Source organism: Pavona decussata, unplaced genomic scaffold (genome assembly GCF_977016875.1).
Source record: "Pavona decussata unplaced genomic scaffold, jaPavDecu1.1 SCAFFOLD_232, whole genome shotgun sequence".
Classification (NCBI taxonomy): domain Eukaryota; kingdom Metazoa; phylum Cnidaria; class Anthozoa; order Scleractinia; family Agariciidae; genus Pavona; species Pavona decussata.
In genome coordinates this window covers 2,034,848-2,049,689 of record NW_028145637.1, presented here as the reverse complement: position 1 = coordinate 2,049,689, position 14,842 = coordinate 2,034,848, and the positions used below count along the sequence as shown (strand labels likewise).

At 35.3% G+C, this 14,842-nt stretch overlaps 1 protein-coding gene across 2 annotated transcripts in view; it reads left to right on the top strand.

Annotated features, from left to right (window-relative positions):
• Positions 1–14,842, top strand: part of LOC146458710 (UDP-N-acetylglucosamine transporter SLC35D4 homolog) — a 17,570-nt gene extending 2,728 nt beyond the window's left edge. For both annotated transcript variants that reach the window (XM_085090413.1, XM_085090414.1), the window contains 13 exons: positions 3,276–3,359; positions 4,455–4,536; positions 5,489–5,566; positions 5,898–5,923; positions 6,706–6,757; positions 8,255–8,303; positions 9,895–9,940; positions 10,338–10,373; positions 11,396–11,430; positions 12,888–12,957; positions 13,433–13,526; positions 14,171–14,235; positions 14,607–14,842. In XM_085090413.1, coding sequence (XP_084946539.1) covers positions 3,276–3,359; positions 4,455–4,536; positions 5,489–5,566; positions 5,898–5,923; positions 6,706–6,757; positions 8,255–8,303; positions 9,895–9,940; positions 10,338–10,373; positions 11,396–11,430; positions 12,888–12,957; positions 13,433–13,526; positions 14,171–14,235; positions 14,607–14,706 — 817 coding nt within the window. In that variant the 3' untranslated portion in view covers positions 14,707–14,842. The remainder of the gene's footprint in view (positions 1–3,275; positions 3,360–4,454; positions 4,537–5,488; positions 5,567–5,897; positions 5,924–6,705; positions 6,758–8,254; positions 8,304–9,894; positions 9,941–10,337; positions 10,374–11,395; positions 11,431–12,887; positions 12,958–13,432; positions 13,527–14,170; positions 14,236–14,606) is intronic.

Genomic DNA, 14,842 nt, shown 5'->3' with positions numbered 1-14,842 from the left:
GGCTGAGGGCTACTAACAAAATTCACTTGTTCATCCTTTTTCTTGACATCTTTAAGTTCTTATCAAGCTTTGTTTGTTCTGCATATTCCCTATTAAAGTTTAAGTGAGAAATCTTCTGGGTCCACAAACATCTTATCTGGCCTTTCTCCGAACACCTATTATTGTCATGAATGTTATTTGATGTGAACATCAAATGGCACAGTGATGACAGTTACTGATAGTCTTGTGATTTTCCAAGAATGCTATGTTAATGTAGTGCTTTACATATAAGATTTAAGTTGGATAAAAGATATTTATTACCTGGGATGCCTGTGCTCCCAGGTTGTAAAATGGGGTCCATTTGTTCTTCTTTGTATCCAAAAAATTGTAACGTTTGTTGTGATTGGCTAGTGTCTGTCGTAATAGAACGCCATTTTTTATTGGCCGCCGTTCTTTATTTTGACCAATAGAAGAACGCCTTGTGCAGCTACGTCATGCACATGTCATGGTCATTGCTCTTTGATCTGGTGTTTATATTTATTAATTTCAACAGCTTGCAAAGAAATTTGTGTTCGATAGCGTGGGGGTAGTGGATTTTGAGATTGGGCTAGTGAATTCTGACCATCACCTGCCCGATGGGCAAGTGAATTTTTTTTTGGGAATTAAAATTAAAAAATTACTGTAAGGCATACTTTTTCTAACTTCCAGGTAGATTTGTGTGAACCGAAACCTGTTTTTCAAGCTGATCTCATAAAGGGAAATCTGTTGAAAAAAGCATTGCATTCCATTTCATGCCCGAAAGATAAATGCGTGAAAGTTTTCCTTTGGAGTTCAGTCAACACAATCTTCAAGTAAAAATAATTTGAAATATGACTTTAGAACTCTTGCTAAATAAGAATTATTTCAATGAAAGCTAGTTGTCTTTATTATGCTTCATTATTCAATGAACATACAAAAAAGGTTTTGATCCTGTACTCCGGAAAATTATTTAGTTGCGTTCATGGTTTTTGCATTGTCACATGCATTTCAATAAATTCTACACGTATTAAACAGTTGATGAAAATTTATCGACCACGCCCTTTTGCTTTCCCATAAATTATCAGATGTAAATTGCGAAAATGAAAAACTTTTTTTCCCTTTGAAACCCTTATCAAAGCTGACAAGATCTAAAAATGTTTGCATAATTTTGTTTAGGACGTCACTGATGCGTGACATGGCACTTGCCACTTTCGCGTGAAAACTGACATCCAAACTAATTTTTTTTTAGCAAACTAATCTACTTGATGTAATACTTTTGTACGAGAGCAAAAATATGATGAAAGATGTCAAGTTTTCACGTATGCAAAAAGTTATGATTAGCAGTGAAATTTTCAGTTAAAAAGGGTGCGCCTTTCAGCTGAAGACATTTTGTGGCGGGAAATATTGTTTGGTGGCAAAATTTCAAGTAGCGCAATGCAATATCACGCAATCTTTCTGACTAAAACTGTTCAGTTAGTTCAATTGCAAAGGGAAGATAGGTTAAAAAATTGGTGAGGGGTACATGTACAATAAATGAGGCCACTAGTGCTAAACATAATCAACGTATCCCACGTAAATGCCCTAAAAAGCGTCTTGTTTGAAAATGGTATGGGGGCAGTTATGATGTGTTAAGAGAGATCCATACAAGATGTCAGGTGATGAAGAAGGTGTTGCTTATTAGTTAATGTTCCACTCATTAGGTAGGTACTGGCTAGCATATATTATACAATAAAATAGGGTGTTACTGAAGCAGAATTATATACTCACAAAAAATAGCCATTTATAAATACAATCAATGTTCTGAAACTAGAAAATGTTGACCACTACATTGTAGCTCCATAGGTCCCAAAACAGGCACAACGAAAGGAATCTTTTTTGGTTAAAATAAGAACAAGAAGAGATTTCTAAGCGGAAAGCCATGCACGACATAGATGAGAATAATCAGCCTATGTTCACATGAGACTGGTCGCAAATGGATCTGGTCTGAACCAAGTTGGCGAACTCATGCTTTATGAGCCTCTGTTCACACCACTGAGACCAGTCCAGTACTCAATTAACATGGCCAGTCAGCTTTTGTTTTCTGCCAGTAAAAAAGGTGCACAATTATTAAGCAAGAAGCCACTTTCAAACAGGAGCTTAGTATGCCTTGGGGATGTTAAGTTGCCTCAAGGAAGTTTAACTGAGAAGCAAAGAAAGAGCTCCACTGTATGAAAAATGTCAGATAATCAGCGTGGGGTTGTGGAAGAGCAAGTGTGTTTAAAGGGTTTTTTTTATCCTATCAACAAACTTGTAGAAGAGCTAGGATGTTTACAGTTTTTAGTACCTTTGACCTAAAAACCAAGTGATGTGAATTGCTTTTGCTAAATGGAAAGCATCAGGAAATAATAAAAAAAAAATTGAAAAAGTGTTTGATATAAAAAAATATATATATTATCAACACTGAAAAGGAATTTGGACAAAAATGGGACCCTTTATTAATTAAGTCAGTCAAAAAACAGCACAGACAGCCCACCTACAAATGTACATGTAGGAGGATACTCCAGGAAAACAGACAGGGTAGTTGCCCAGGTAGTTGTGTGATGTGGTCTACATGTATGATAAAAACATGCAGTTGATGCATTTTGTAAGGAAAATAACAATAAAATTAATTATGTTTGAAAAGCTGGCTCTCTTAGTCAGAGTAGCTCAGAAGGGTGACCACTGGATGAACTAGCTGCCAGGCTCTAGGCCCTTACATGTAAATGTAGCCTCTTGATGCGAAATGATGATGGAATAAAAGACATTGGAAATTGTGCTGACAAGTATATTTTAAAAGTCTATTGTTGCCTTGTGGTTGATGGTTGGCATTCGGTGAAATATTCTGTTCTTTTTTCTCCTTTGTCTTCCTACTGTTCCTTCCACTGTACTCCTTCTAGTTCATTATTTAATTATGTATATTATACTTTAATTTTTTTCTTAATATCCAAATTATTTTTAATTATACATTTTTTCTCTCCTAACTGTTGTTATAAACCAGTTGCAAGCGATCCAGGTTGTTCTACTTTGCCATATGATGTTCATTTTCTCTATTCCCTGGGAACAAAGAACCATAAATATCTGGGGTGTGAATGGAGTCCATAGAATACTCATTACACTGACAGTGTACTGTTAGCCTGTGGACTATTTTGTGTTATATAATTATTGTCAGAACTTGTGTTATGAAGAGGACATATTTATTTTTGTGGTTTAGGTTCACTGGGTGAGTAACATCATGTTATTGTTGTTTTTATACATTATAGTTGGCAGACTGGAACAGCTGCTCTGGTGCTACTTTCAATGAATGCTTTAGGATACATAGATCTCAACATTTTACCAGTTAACAGGCAAGTTTGTTCACACAGACTCATGCATATGATCTATAATAGAGTGTGGACAATATGCGAGTCAGCGAGGCATGCGAGGCAGATGTGCGAGGCATGAACAAAACATGTGAGGCATGCAAGGCAGACCTGCGAGGCATGCGAGGCATGAACAACCCCCAACATAAATGCTAACCGTTAAGCTAACCGCGGAGCTATTTAAGCTAACCTGAGTGCTATTTAGGCTAACCAGAGTGCTTTTTAGGCTAACCTGGGTGTTTTTTAGGCTAACCTCACTGGCTCGCTGGCTCGCAGATTGTCAAGACCCTCTATAATATATTAAGCAATATTTTGATTGAGTTTTGGAAGTAATATATCAAACACAAGAAGGTGTGTTTCATCAGATATCCAAACACTGAGAAGTTGCGCCTCGTTTTTTCAAACGAATTTGAGGTGTTTGGGCATCTGATGAAATACACTTTCGAGTGTTTGATATGGCTTCCCAAATGATCAATAATTCTTGGAGAAATTCAAAGCTAAAGTTGGCAACATCTTTTGGTGATTAGGAACATATATCCAAACCACAGTGGTAATAGTGAATTTCTTGTTTTCTCTTGATGAATTATTAATGACTTTGAGAAATTTTTATAAAAAAAATAAAATAAAAAAACAGCAGAAGGGCTTTTTGCAAGACTAGTGCAAGTGCCTGTTTATCTGCTTTAAGATATGATTTGTTCCAGCTAAATAAGCTCTATTTTGGTGAAGCGGCTAGAAACTTAGTTATATAAGAAAATTTATCAATTAATAGTTCATTATAACTTTTCTTGAAAACACAATCAACCTACAGGTACACAAAAGAGATACTGGTGCTTGGCTGATTTATTTTTATTAATTTGTTCACAGCCACTTAGTTAAGTTTCATTATACAAAATGAAAAGAAATCAGTCAAGAGTTGGTTCTTCTTTTGTGAATCTCTCTTGTATTTCAAATTAAAGAAAAGTAAAAAGCCACAGAAATCCTGCACCCACACTCTTGACCTCGTTCATAATTTATAACTGCATCAGTTCGTTGACTAATGCATGCCATTACATTACTTAACTCTCATTTTTTTTTTTGTAGAGCTGTTCTTATATCCTGGTTTCCTGCCTCAGTTTTGTTCACTGGAATAATTTATTCAGGTTCTGTTGCTCTTTCAAGATTGGTAAGTCATTTAACCAAGAATGTGATGGCACATGACCTGATGTATAGATACTACTTGAAGCAGACTTGTTTGTTTCGCTATTGATGCACAGTAAGAGTTTCCACTAAACACATTCTTAAGGGTGATTTTGTCGAATAAAATTTTAAAAGATACATCTAAGTCTTAGCCCATGTAATATCTTTGTGGACAAACCCTTTTTTGCAGCAACAAAGTTTTACAACTGTTTGGCAAGTCACAAATTAAGTTAATTGCTATGGCATTTCCTAGTTGCATTTGAAATTTACCCATTTTACAGGTTGTACGTGAAGAAATGAAAGACCCATAATTTTTCAATCTGTTTAAGTAATTAAGGTTGAGACACATCATGGCACATCTTCTTGTGCCCAACATTATGGAGCAGTGAACATGCAGCATCACACTGGGTTTCATGAATATTAATCCTTAGCAAATTTTTAATTCGTAAATTTGCATGTGCGATTAATGAGTTATAGCAGGTTTGGGGGAAATCTGCTTGTTTTAATTGCTGTGAACATTATATTGATTTAATTAGAATTTAATCAAAATCATAAATCATTCATTAGGATACATAATTGTGTACGGTGTATGCACCATTGTGCCACCATAATGGGACAGAAAACAACAAGAAGATATCAACATACCTTTTGCATAAGTATTCCGGTGCAAGAGAGTACCCTACTTGCAATACTGTTCAGTAAACAAACTTTTTTGTTTGTTTCTTAATTCTTATTTTTCAGGTTATGTTACTTTTTATCATGCACTGAAATCTGTTTTTTCTCCCTGAGCAAAATCTTTTCAAAATCATGAAATGGTAATTTCATAAATCACAGAATTCAAGCGTCACAATTAGTGAGATAATGTTTTTTGTCCTTTTTGATGATTTAAAGGCTTTCATTTTTTTCACTTTTAGTATCTGTTTTCTTATTTTCAATAGCCAGTACCAGTATTCTTTGCAAGTCATTACATCTCCACATTAATTCAGACACTGCTGGAATCATTCTTCCTAAAGAAGGTGAGACTCTTCCCATGTTTATCTCCAGTCTTCATAGTCCAGTCCAGTCATTTCATGAGTCTGCAAAATTGCAATGCATCCATGAGACACAATCCATGGCTTTGCATGACATCAATCTCTAACTGAGCTGGCCAGGTCACTGTCTACCCAAACATCGCAAGTTTACAGGTGTCAAGGTTTAGGGCCCAGGTGGTGGCTGACTGTTTGTTTACAGTTTGTACCTATTGCTTTTTATTCTAACTTTTAAAGAATTACATCTGTAAGTATTTATTTGATTGTATCATATTACTGTATGTAGAACTAATGATTATGCTTTTTGTCTTTTTCTCAGGATCCTTCTTTAAATACACAGTTCAGGTGAACATGATTTCAAAAAGTCTTTCATGCAAAATTTATATAAAGCAAGATCTCTGTCTTTAATGTACATAACTACTTCTGTGAATATTAAGTTTTGAAATTTTTTTTTTTTTTTGCTGGGCATCCATTCTAGATTTGTGAACAACCATGCAAGGGCAAAACCTTTTCTTCTCATCTCTAATTGACTCAAAGACACACATTTTTTACCATATTTGCACAGTATCAATTTGTGCACTTAACTCGGGCCCAGTTTTATTACAGTATAAGCCAAGACCCAGGTACTGGCATCCATTTACTCTTAACGTGGTAGTCCTGCCCTTGGAGAAATTTACATGTAAAGCCAGTAACTAGTCCAAACAAGACAAATTAATGAGTGGCGCTTGTCCTCTACCACAACGATTTATGAATATACTGCTAATGTACAATGTGCAATTTCATAAAATATCCATACTCCCCACCCCCCCCCCCCCCAAAGAAGGTTTATTGTTTTGCACCCCTATCCCCAGGAAATTCTAGTTTAGCTTCATACTTATAATGCTTCTAAAATTTCGGCTTCTAAGAACCCCTCCCCATGGGAATTTCCAATGACCTTCCATGGGGTGGGTATGGACTTTTTCTGGAACTGCTCAATAGCAAGTCCAACCTGTATGCAATTAAGTAACTCATATAATCAAAATGAAGTTGTAAAAGTCTTATTACTAAGCCCATTTAGTCAGTTTAGTGTATGCATGGCAGCCTTGTTACCTATGTACAGCTGTATGCTAATCAGATTCTCTTTACAGTTTAATACTTACAGCTTTAGCAGTGGTGATGGTAGCGGGAACTGACACTGAGGTTAGCACTGAACATTCATCTAATACAATGTTGTGCAGTTCCTGTATGGTTTGTTGTCTCATCGAGTCCCATTTCAGTCTTGTCCCCTCGTTGTAGTACAGTTATTGTTTGAGAACTCACATATTAAAGCATTTCTTTTCTTATCTCATGAAAGGTCCATCACCCATCAGGCTTTCATTTGTTTTTGTTTCTTGACTTTTTAGAAAAAAAAGTCATACACTAGATATTTTTAATTTACAGTCTATTTAAAAGCTCAATTTTTATGAAAATTAGAGTGCATTTGGAGAGACCAAATCATCTTTTATATCTTTTTTTCCTGTGGGCAAAACAAATTAAAGTAAAATATAAATTAGACCTTAAGTTTTATTTAATAAACAAATTTCAAAGACCCTTGTTGTGCACACTAAACTTTAATTTTGTACTATTCCTGGGGTATCCAATCGATGGAATCAATAATTGATGACAATATTGGTATCAATCGATATCAATTAATCAATTGATATTCATTTGATAATTGATGACCAATCAATGGTGAAGATTCGTGTGGTTATCGATTGGTATCGATTATCAATACCAATCGATAGATAAATTGGTATTGATTGGTTGCAGATTGATAGAACTGGAATCGACGCATAAAAAACACAACTTTGTATACAGTGATAATATAAACACATTTCATTTTAATGTTAACAGGAGAACAATACTCTCTTCTTTCTCTTTAACCTTAATGCCCCGTCCACAGGAATCCGTTTTTTTTTTTTGACAAATTAGAAGTTTGTACTGTGGGCCAATCTATAGACTTCAAAAAACGGAAAGTAGTTGCATCGTGCCTTCACAGAAAAATTCTGGTAACAGAATTTGTACTTTTGCCAACAACAGCGGCTTGAGTTGTTGCAAAATAATGAATAAAGCAGCAATACCTAGCCTTATAATAACGAACCTAATCGTGCTTAAAACAAAGATCACATACATACAAACTAAAAAATCTATGAAGGTGCCAATTGTGTCTAAAAGAAATAAAATATGCAGCAAAAGATAAAAAAGAGGTTCCTTTTTTTCATCATAAGTAAGCGATGAGCCGTTTTAGCTTTGGTGTTTGGTATATTCTGGGTCGGAATTTGTTTTACCAATTTCGTCCCCAGGGCTTCCTAAAAATGGTGGATGATCGGACAGGTAGCATGCGTGACGTCTGTTCAAGGTTGCTGAGCCAATCGATAGCAATCGATGAACGGTTTTTGTGTGGTTATCGATTGGTCATCAATTGGCCGATACCAATCGATACCAATTAACTAACTTAATCGATTGATATCGATTGATCGATTGAATTTCCGATCATCGGGTTCCATCGATTGGATACCCCGGGACTATTGTTTCATGCCAAACAACCAGCCTTCAGAGCTGTTGTACCATTGCCAATACATAGCTTTGACTAAAATACAATAATTTCTCTTATATGTTTTTGCTCAATATACACAAGTATATTAACATTCTTTTTAGTTCGATCAAATGGGATACAAGTGGATGATGGTCCATTGTGGATTGTCAGGTAAGTTACGGCTTATCCAGTCTGCAATCACAAGCAATAGTCAGAAATGCAACTAATCAATTATTTTGTTAATTTTGGTGTTATCATGGCAACCAATTTCTAACAAGCCAGAAGGCTTTTTGGGAATTTGAACATTCCTGTGCTAATAGAAACAAATTAAAATGTTTTATGGTTATTTTCACATTTTCATGTTCTGTGAGTCTTGATTACTTTTTGGTCAATTTTGACAGCTTTTCATTAGAAATTTTTGTGGGAGGCTGCCATTTGGAAATCATGATATATAAAACTAATTCTGTGGTCATATGTCTTCACTTCATGTTATGAACCTCAAACGAAGCAACTCTAGATGCACTATCCACTAATCGACAGAGTAATGGAGATGGGACAGAATCTCCCCCCTCCACCCCACCCCAGCAGATGAAAAAAAAAAAAAAAGCCCAGCATAAATTGTATTAAAAGGTGTGCAATTGTGCATTCTTTGGTTTTTAACATTGGTAGTCAGCTTGAGTACATTTGAAACTACTCCCAAATAGCATGATTACAGCAGGGTATGAATCAAAACCCTGGCACAGTAGATACAAACCCTTTGGCTTCTGAGGACCTTTGAAACATATTGAACTGAAATTTATATATTTTTTTATAATTTTTTTAATTTTATTTAATTTATTATATGATGTTATTTTTTTATTATTATTGTGCTGATTGCTAGCAACAATTCCTCTGAGCAGTTTTCGATAAAGATAAAAGAACAAGATACTGCATCTTTTGTTAGTCTTTCAACACACTGTAAAAACCTTTCAACACCTGAAAAAAAAGTCAGTTCAAAATGCATTTTGATAAATTTTAGGTTGGTCACTTGTGAAACCATGGATGCAGCCATAAACAACAACAACAAAAATTATTTTCACCCAAAAGGAAGGAAGTAACAATAAATTTGTGAAAACAGCAAACATCAAAGCACAAAAATCAATCAATATTCCCACATGGTCAGAAAATAGATTTTTTTTCATTGTTGTTTAAGGAAATGTATACTTTTAATGCGTTACTTTTGATTGCTAATATTGCATTCCTTAAAGGGAGAGTATCACGCTATTTTTAGTAACACATTGAAAATCGGAAAGATGCTATTCGGTTGATAGCAGCCAAGATATAATGACAAAATACCATTAAAAGACTATCAGAATGCAAAGAAACTATCCACGAATATTTTCGCCAGCAGATGACCAAGGTAGAGAGGGGTTCAAATTTGAAAACGTCTGGCGGACGTTTTCAAATTTCGCTGTTGTAACGCGCTAAATATTGCCGGTTGTACTATATTTTGGTTCAACCTTTCGTCTTAGAATCACTATTAATATTTCTTTAAATTAGTGATTGAGAAATCAATTAACCAAGTGTTTAAAGTTTAAATTTAGTGAATTTTGGCCAAAAATCATGATATCTCCCATGATACTGCCCCTTTAAAAAGAAGGAAAGAGGCTTGGCGCAGGGGGTTTTATTATTGGTTAAAATTGTTTGACTTCTTTAAAATATAAATACATGAATATGCACTAAGTGTTACAACTTCACTAACACGTGTGTTATCTGATTACAGCTCTTTATGTGTTCTATGGAAAATCAAGAAAGAAAAATTCTCTGAGGTACTACTGGGCAAAATATTTTCATCTGTTTCATGTGACACAAAGGGTAGGATTTGTCCTTGGTAACAACGAGTTACGCAAAATCATGCCAACCTTTTGATTAGTTGAAGGAAACCTGTAACAATATTTTTGTCAAGTATTGTATTATTTATTGATTTTTAGAATTATCCAGATATTATTTTGTTCATAAAAAGAAATAGATGAATTTTTTTGGGTATTTCCTCAATGAAATCATTTAACTTACAATCTTCTGGTTGAAATGTAAAGTTTCTGCAGATATTTAATGCTAAATGTCAGCATTAACACTAAACATGGAAACATGAGAGATGTTTTTGGTAAAAAGCATCGAAATTATTAAATTATTAAAATTAATTCATACATTTTTTTCTCATAACAGTGATCTTGATAAAATGTTCTACAATACAGTTATCAGGTTGGTATTTAGCATTCTTGTGGTGGTTTTCATTTATTTATTTATTTAATCAAGTTTCAGATTACAATCAAATCAAATCAATCTGGGGAGGGCTTAAAACAGAGTACCAGACCCCTTAAAAATAAGCCACGTAGTATTACATCATGAACAAATCTATAGAATTAATTAAGTAATAAAATTATCTTGAAAGTTACCCAAATGGATCATTCAGGTAAAATACAATGTAAAGTTAAAAAAAATCAACTTTTAACTTATCTTTATTAAAGTTCATCAAATTCTTACGGAAAATTGACAAGGTATTTGATTCTCTTAAACTAAGCGGTAAATCGACTGACGACAGACGACAGATCCGACCAAAAAACGAATTTTTAAAGACGTCAGTCCTGCAAAGGGACATCAAGCGTTAAATGATCAACATTCCTAAGCAGCTTAGTACAAGAACGAAAAGATACATGATCGAAAATCGGTTGCCTCATTCTATTGTGGTTCCAAAAAATATTCGTCCCTTGGAGGGTCATTGGAAACTCCATGGGGAGAGGGGATTTTTTAAAAGTACAATATGGAGTTAAACTGAGATTTCCAAGGGTAGGGTGTATAGATATTTATTGTAAAAAGAAATAATTATGTTTTAGGAAGCTAAACAAGGAAAAAAACTCAAAAATAATTATTCTAGAAAAGTCTTTATTTCAGCAGTGTGTACAAAGAACAGTCACATGCACAGTAAGGTACCATCGGTTGATTGCATGTCACGTCATGGCGGCCATGTTGGTGGTTAGGAACAGTATGGCTTGTCTCCTCCTGGAGTTAACTTCCATTTTTATGCAAACTATGTGAGCAAATTTTCTCTTGTTTTGGCACCAACATGGCAGCAGTGCAATCAACCTATTGATATCTCCCTCCTTCTAAAGTTTATATTGTGTTGCTTGTCAGATTAAAGCGTGGACTGAAGTCTTACAAGTAGTTTAGATAAACTTACAATCATATCTGCAATATTATGGCTTGTCTGTGTTTTTCTGTTTCAGTGTAATTATTCTTATGGCTATCAGTGTAACATCAGGTAAAGACTGACATTTTTTTTGCAATCCGTTTAATTTCAATTTGTCAGTTCTATTTCATTTAATTTTCTTTGTCATTTAGTAAAAAAGGAGAGTTTCATCAACAACGTACTGTACCGTATATTGTGTCTTTGTTGTTGTTGTCCTCACAGATTCATAAACCCTTTTGGTCTGAAGTTCAAAACAATTCAATCTGCTTTCTATGTGCGTGTACATTTCCTCCTGTGTTTTGGGTTTCCAACAGTTCATGAAGTGACAAGATTTTCTTGACATTTTCTGTCCTGAAGCACTACCCAAACGGCCCAAAACCAACAAGAGGACTCCAAATGATCCAAATAAGCGACCTTCGATGACCTAAACATACTGTCAAAAAAGGAATAGGAATACTTTCAAAAACGACCCAGAATGACTCACAATGTAACAGGCACTGTACAACAAAACGACCCACAAGTGCCAATGAACCTAGCATGACCTAGATCTACTTTAGCCACTTTAGGTAGTGCCGCCAAATGGTCACATGATCTTCATTACCGTGGTACACTCGAAGAGAATATGGCCTCTTTGTTGGGAGATGCTCACTGTATACTTTGTCTGTTGAAATGAAAACTCTGCTGCTTTTTTATCCTTTTTTAAAGAGATATATAAGAGGAAACTCCATTTAGGAAAACCGAAGTCTTCCCAGAGACGATGTGAACACTACATATATGTTTTTAGACATGATTTTACAAGATTCGCACGATTCACCTCGCAAAATAGTTTTTTTTTTTTTTTTTGAGGAACCTGGGGTCCTTTGTACAATCCATCTTCCGATTCAGAAAATAGTGAGTGGTTATTAAATGCTCACCTGCAAACTATAATCATTGCATATGAGAGAAATGTGATGGTATATTTCCAGCCTGGTGAATAAATGAGAATGATGATTATTCAAGAAAGTGACGCAGGCCTACTCGGAAAAAAGAAATCCGAGTGCTCCTATCACGTTGTAAAAAGCTGCCCATTTGTATCAGTTTGTTTTATGTATTTCTGTCTTCTCTGTATATTTGAATTTACAAATGCAAATTTTCTTTAGTTTACGTGAGTTTAACCTGGAAAGAAGCATTTGTTTCGAACGCTTGTTGCTTCTCAGACGCAAAGTTTGCTTTTGTAGGCATTTCCCAGTTTAGCCACCCTTAGGAAACATTGTTGCGGAAGCAATGTTTCCAAGTTAAGCCAGAGCAGTTAAATCGCGCACATTTAAACATTTATACAGCTCTAGTAACTACATAGCTAAATTTATGGAAGATTGAAGCTTCAATCACAAAATCTTGCATCCCATTATACAAAAAAAAAAAAAAAAAAAGCCGCCACCACCGCAGTCCTCTACAAACCTTGTACCCTGGTACTTTCCAATTTTAGTACTACGTTCTTCAAACGTATACGCCGCTGCAATAATATATTAATCAGATTTCTGTTTTGCCAGGTGAACTCTACAGATTAATTGAGTTCCCACACCTATACTCCACAGAATTTCATCTGGGGTGTATGGCAAGGTAAGGATGTTAAACCACCTCAAGTGTACAGTTTAAAACAGTACCATGGGAAAGTACCTCTCAATATCTGATATTCGTACATTTTTGGATTTGTTTTACGTTACCTAAATAGTAATGACTCAGCAATTTACCCACCAAGTGTGGATTAACTGATTGTTGTACAACATTAAATTAATTCTGTGGCCTTTACGTTATTCATGTAAAACTGTTATTAAGTCACACTCTCTAACAGCTCTTGCTGACATTTTTTATGCAGCTAAATAGGACAAAAAATGTTGGAATTGATACATTGAAGTTTGTGCCACTTGCACTGGATGGAGTACGAATCAAACCACGACAGACCCCCAGATTCACTTTAGTACTTTAACTTACACTGCAGAGGTATTCTCTGAGCCATCGTTTGTGTCTGAGTATGACACAGGCAGATGCTTGTGATAAGAACACACACCGAACAGTTTATTCTTTTTACTTCTAGTGGTGTTTTTGGTGCAGCACTGGGTATCTGTCATGCTTTTCTGTTGAGCACAGAACTATGTTCTTCAATGGGCATTATAAATAGCCTTAACAAGGTCAGTGAATAGCTCTTTGGTCGTTAATCGAAGCTCTACTGTCATTTTTTTATGTAGACTGATGTTTATAAACAATGTACTATGTCTGATTATGCGAAGCGACCGTACTAAGTAAGAAGGAATTTTTTAGTCTGCCAAACAAACCAATGCTCTCACTATCTTGAATTTCCTGACCCTGGGAGTTGAAAAACGTGGGACCTTGAAACCGAATTAAGAGTTTTCTAATGTTAGCTCGACAAGGAAATATATAAAAACAATTGAAATTTCTTGTGTTTTGCGAATGCATTTGGCTTGCAAGAGTAAACATATCTCCGAAAATAATTGGGAAGTAAACCCTTTTTAAGGAGATTTTTAAACTTTTTAAACTAAGACAATATCTTAGATGAGCAACTCTATGTAACAACTTTACTGTCAAAACATAATTTTAAAGACATCTTGAGTGGTACCATGTAACAACTTTTTTGCTGACATTCGAGTTATATAAATTTCACTTTCCTTGTGTTGCTGAATTAAATGTCAGAAACTGAAAATGTCGCAAAAATTAGAACCGCGTTAAGTCTGATGCCGGTAAGGGGAACCAAGCAAAATTAGCTGGCCGATGTAGTTTATCTATGTGAACTTTTCACGTTCGTTCTGTTCCACAGGTTGCTATATCTTTTCTGTCGCTGTTTATCTTCGATATTTCTTTAAGCGTTAATATGGCTGCAAGGTATGTGAAATAAGTTTCATGGGGCAAAATAAGAACACTGAATCCATAACAGCCATTGGAGTTTAGGATTTAGAAAGTTTATTCTTACTAGCAAAGCTCCCCTCCAGTCCCCTCAATCAACAAGATCAATGTTTTGCAAATCTTGGGATTACATTCAAACTTTGGAAGGGGGTGGAGAGGGTTAGAATTAAACACGAGTAAAGTCAGTGATTCATGTCTTTAACGACATGGCGTTTTGGAAGCCTGTGCATACAGCCCCCTCTCACCGCTCCCTGGCGAAAAACACGTGGGGCGTTTCGTAGGAAAGTTGCTTTCCTCTCTTTCTTATTTGGTTTACACAGATTTTTTAATTTGATTTGATTTTTTTTCAGCATAATTATGGCTCTTTGCAGCGGAGTGTTCTATTCCTACACTGTTGCGTTTCACACAGAATCTGAACAACGGATTCTACTTCCAGTTAGGGACAGCTAACCCACATGCAACAGTCATGCGTTGTAAGGTCGAAGGACCGGCTTTCTATTTATTTATTAATTGTACAAAGATCCGAACATTTTTAGTGAAAGAGGTTTACTTCATATCACAATAAAGCGTCCATTTGTAAGCAGTA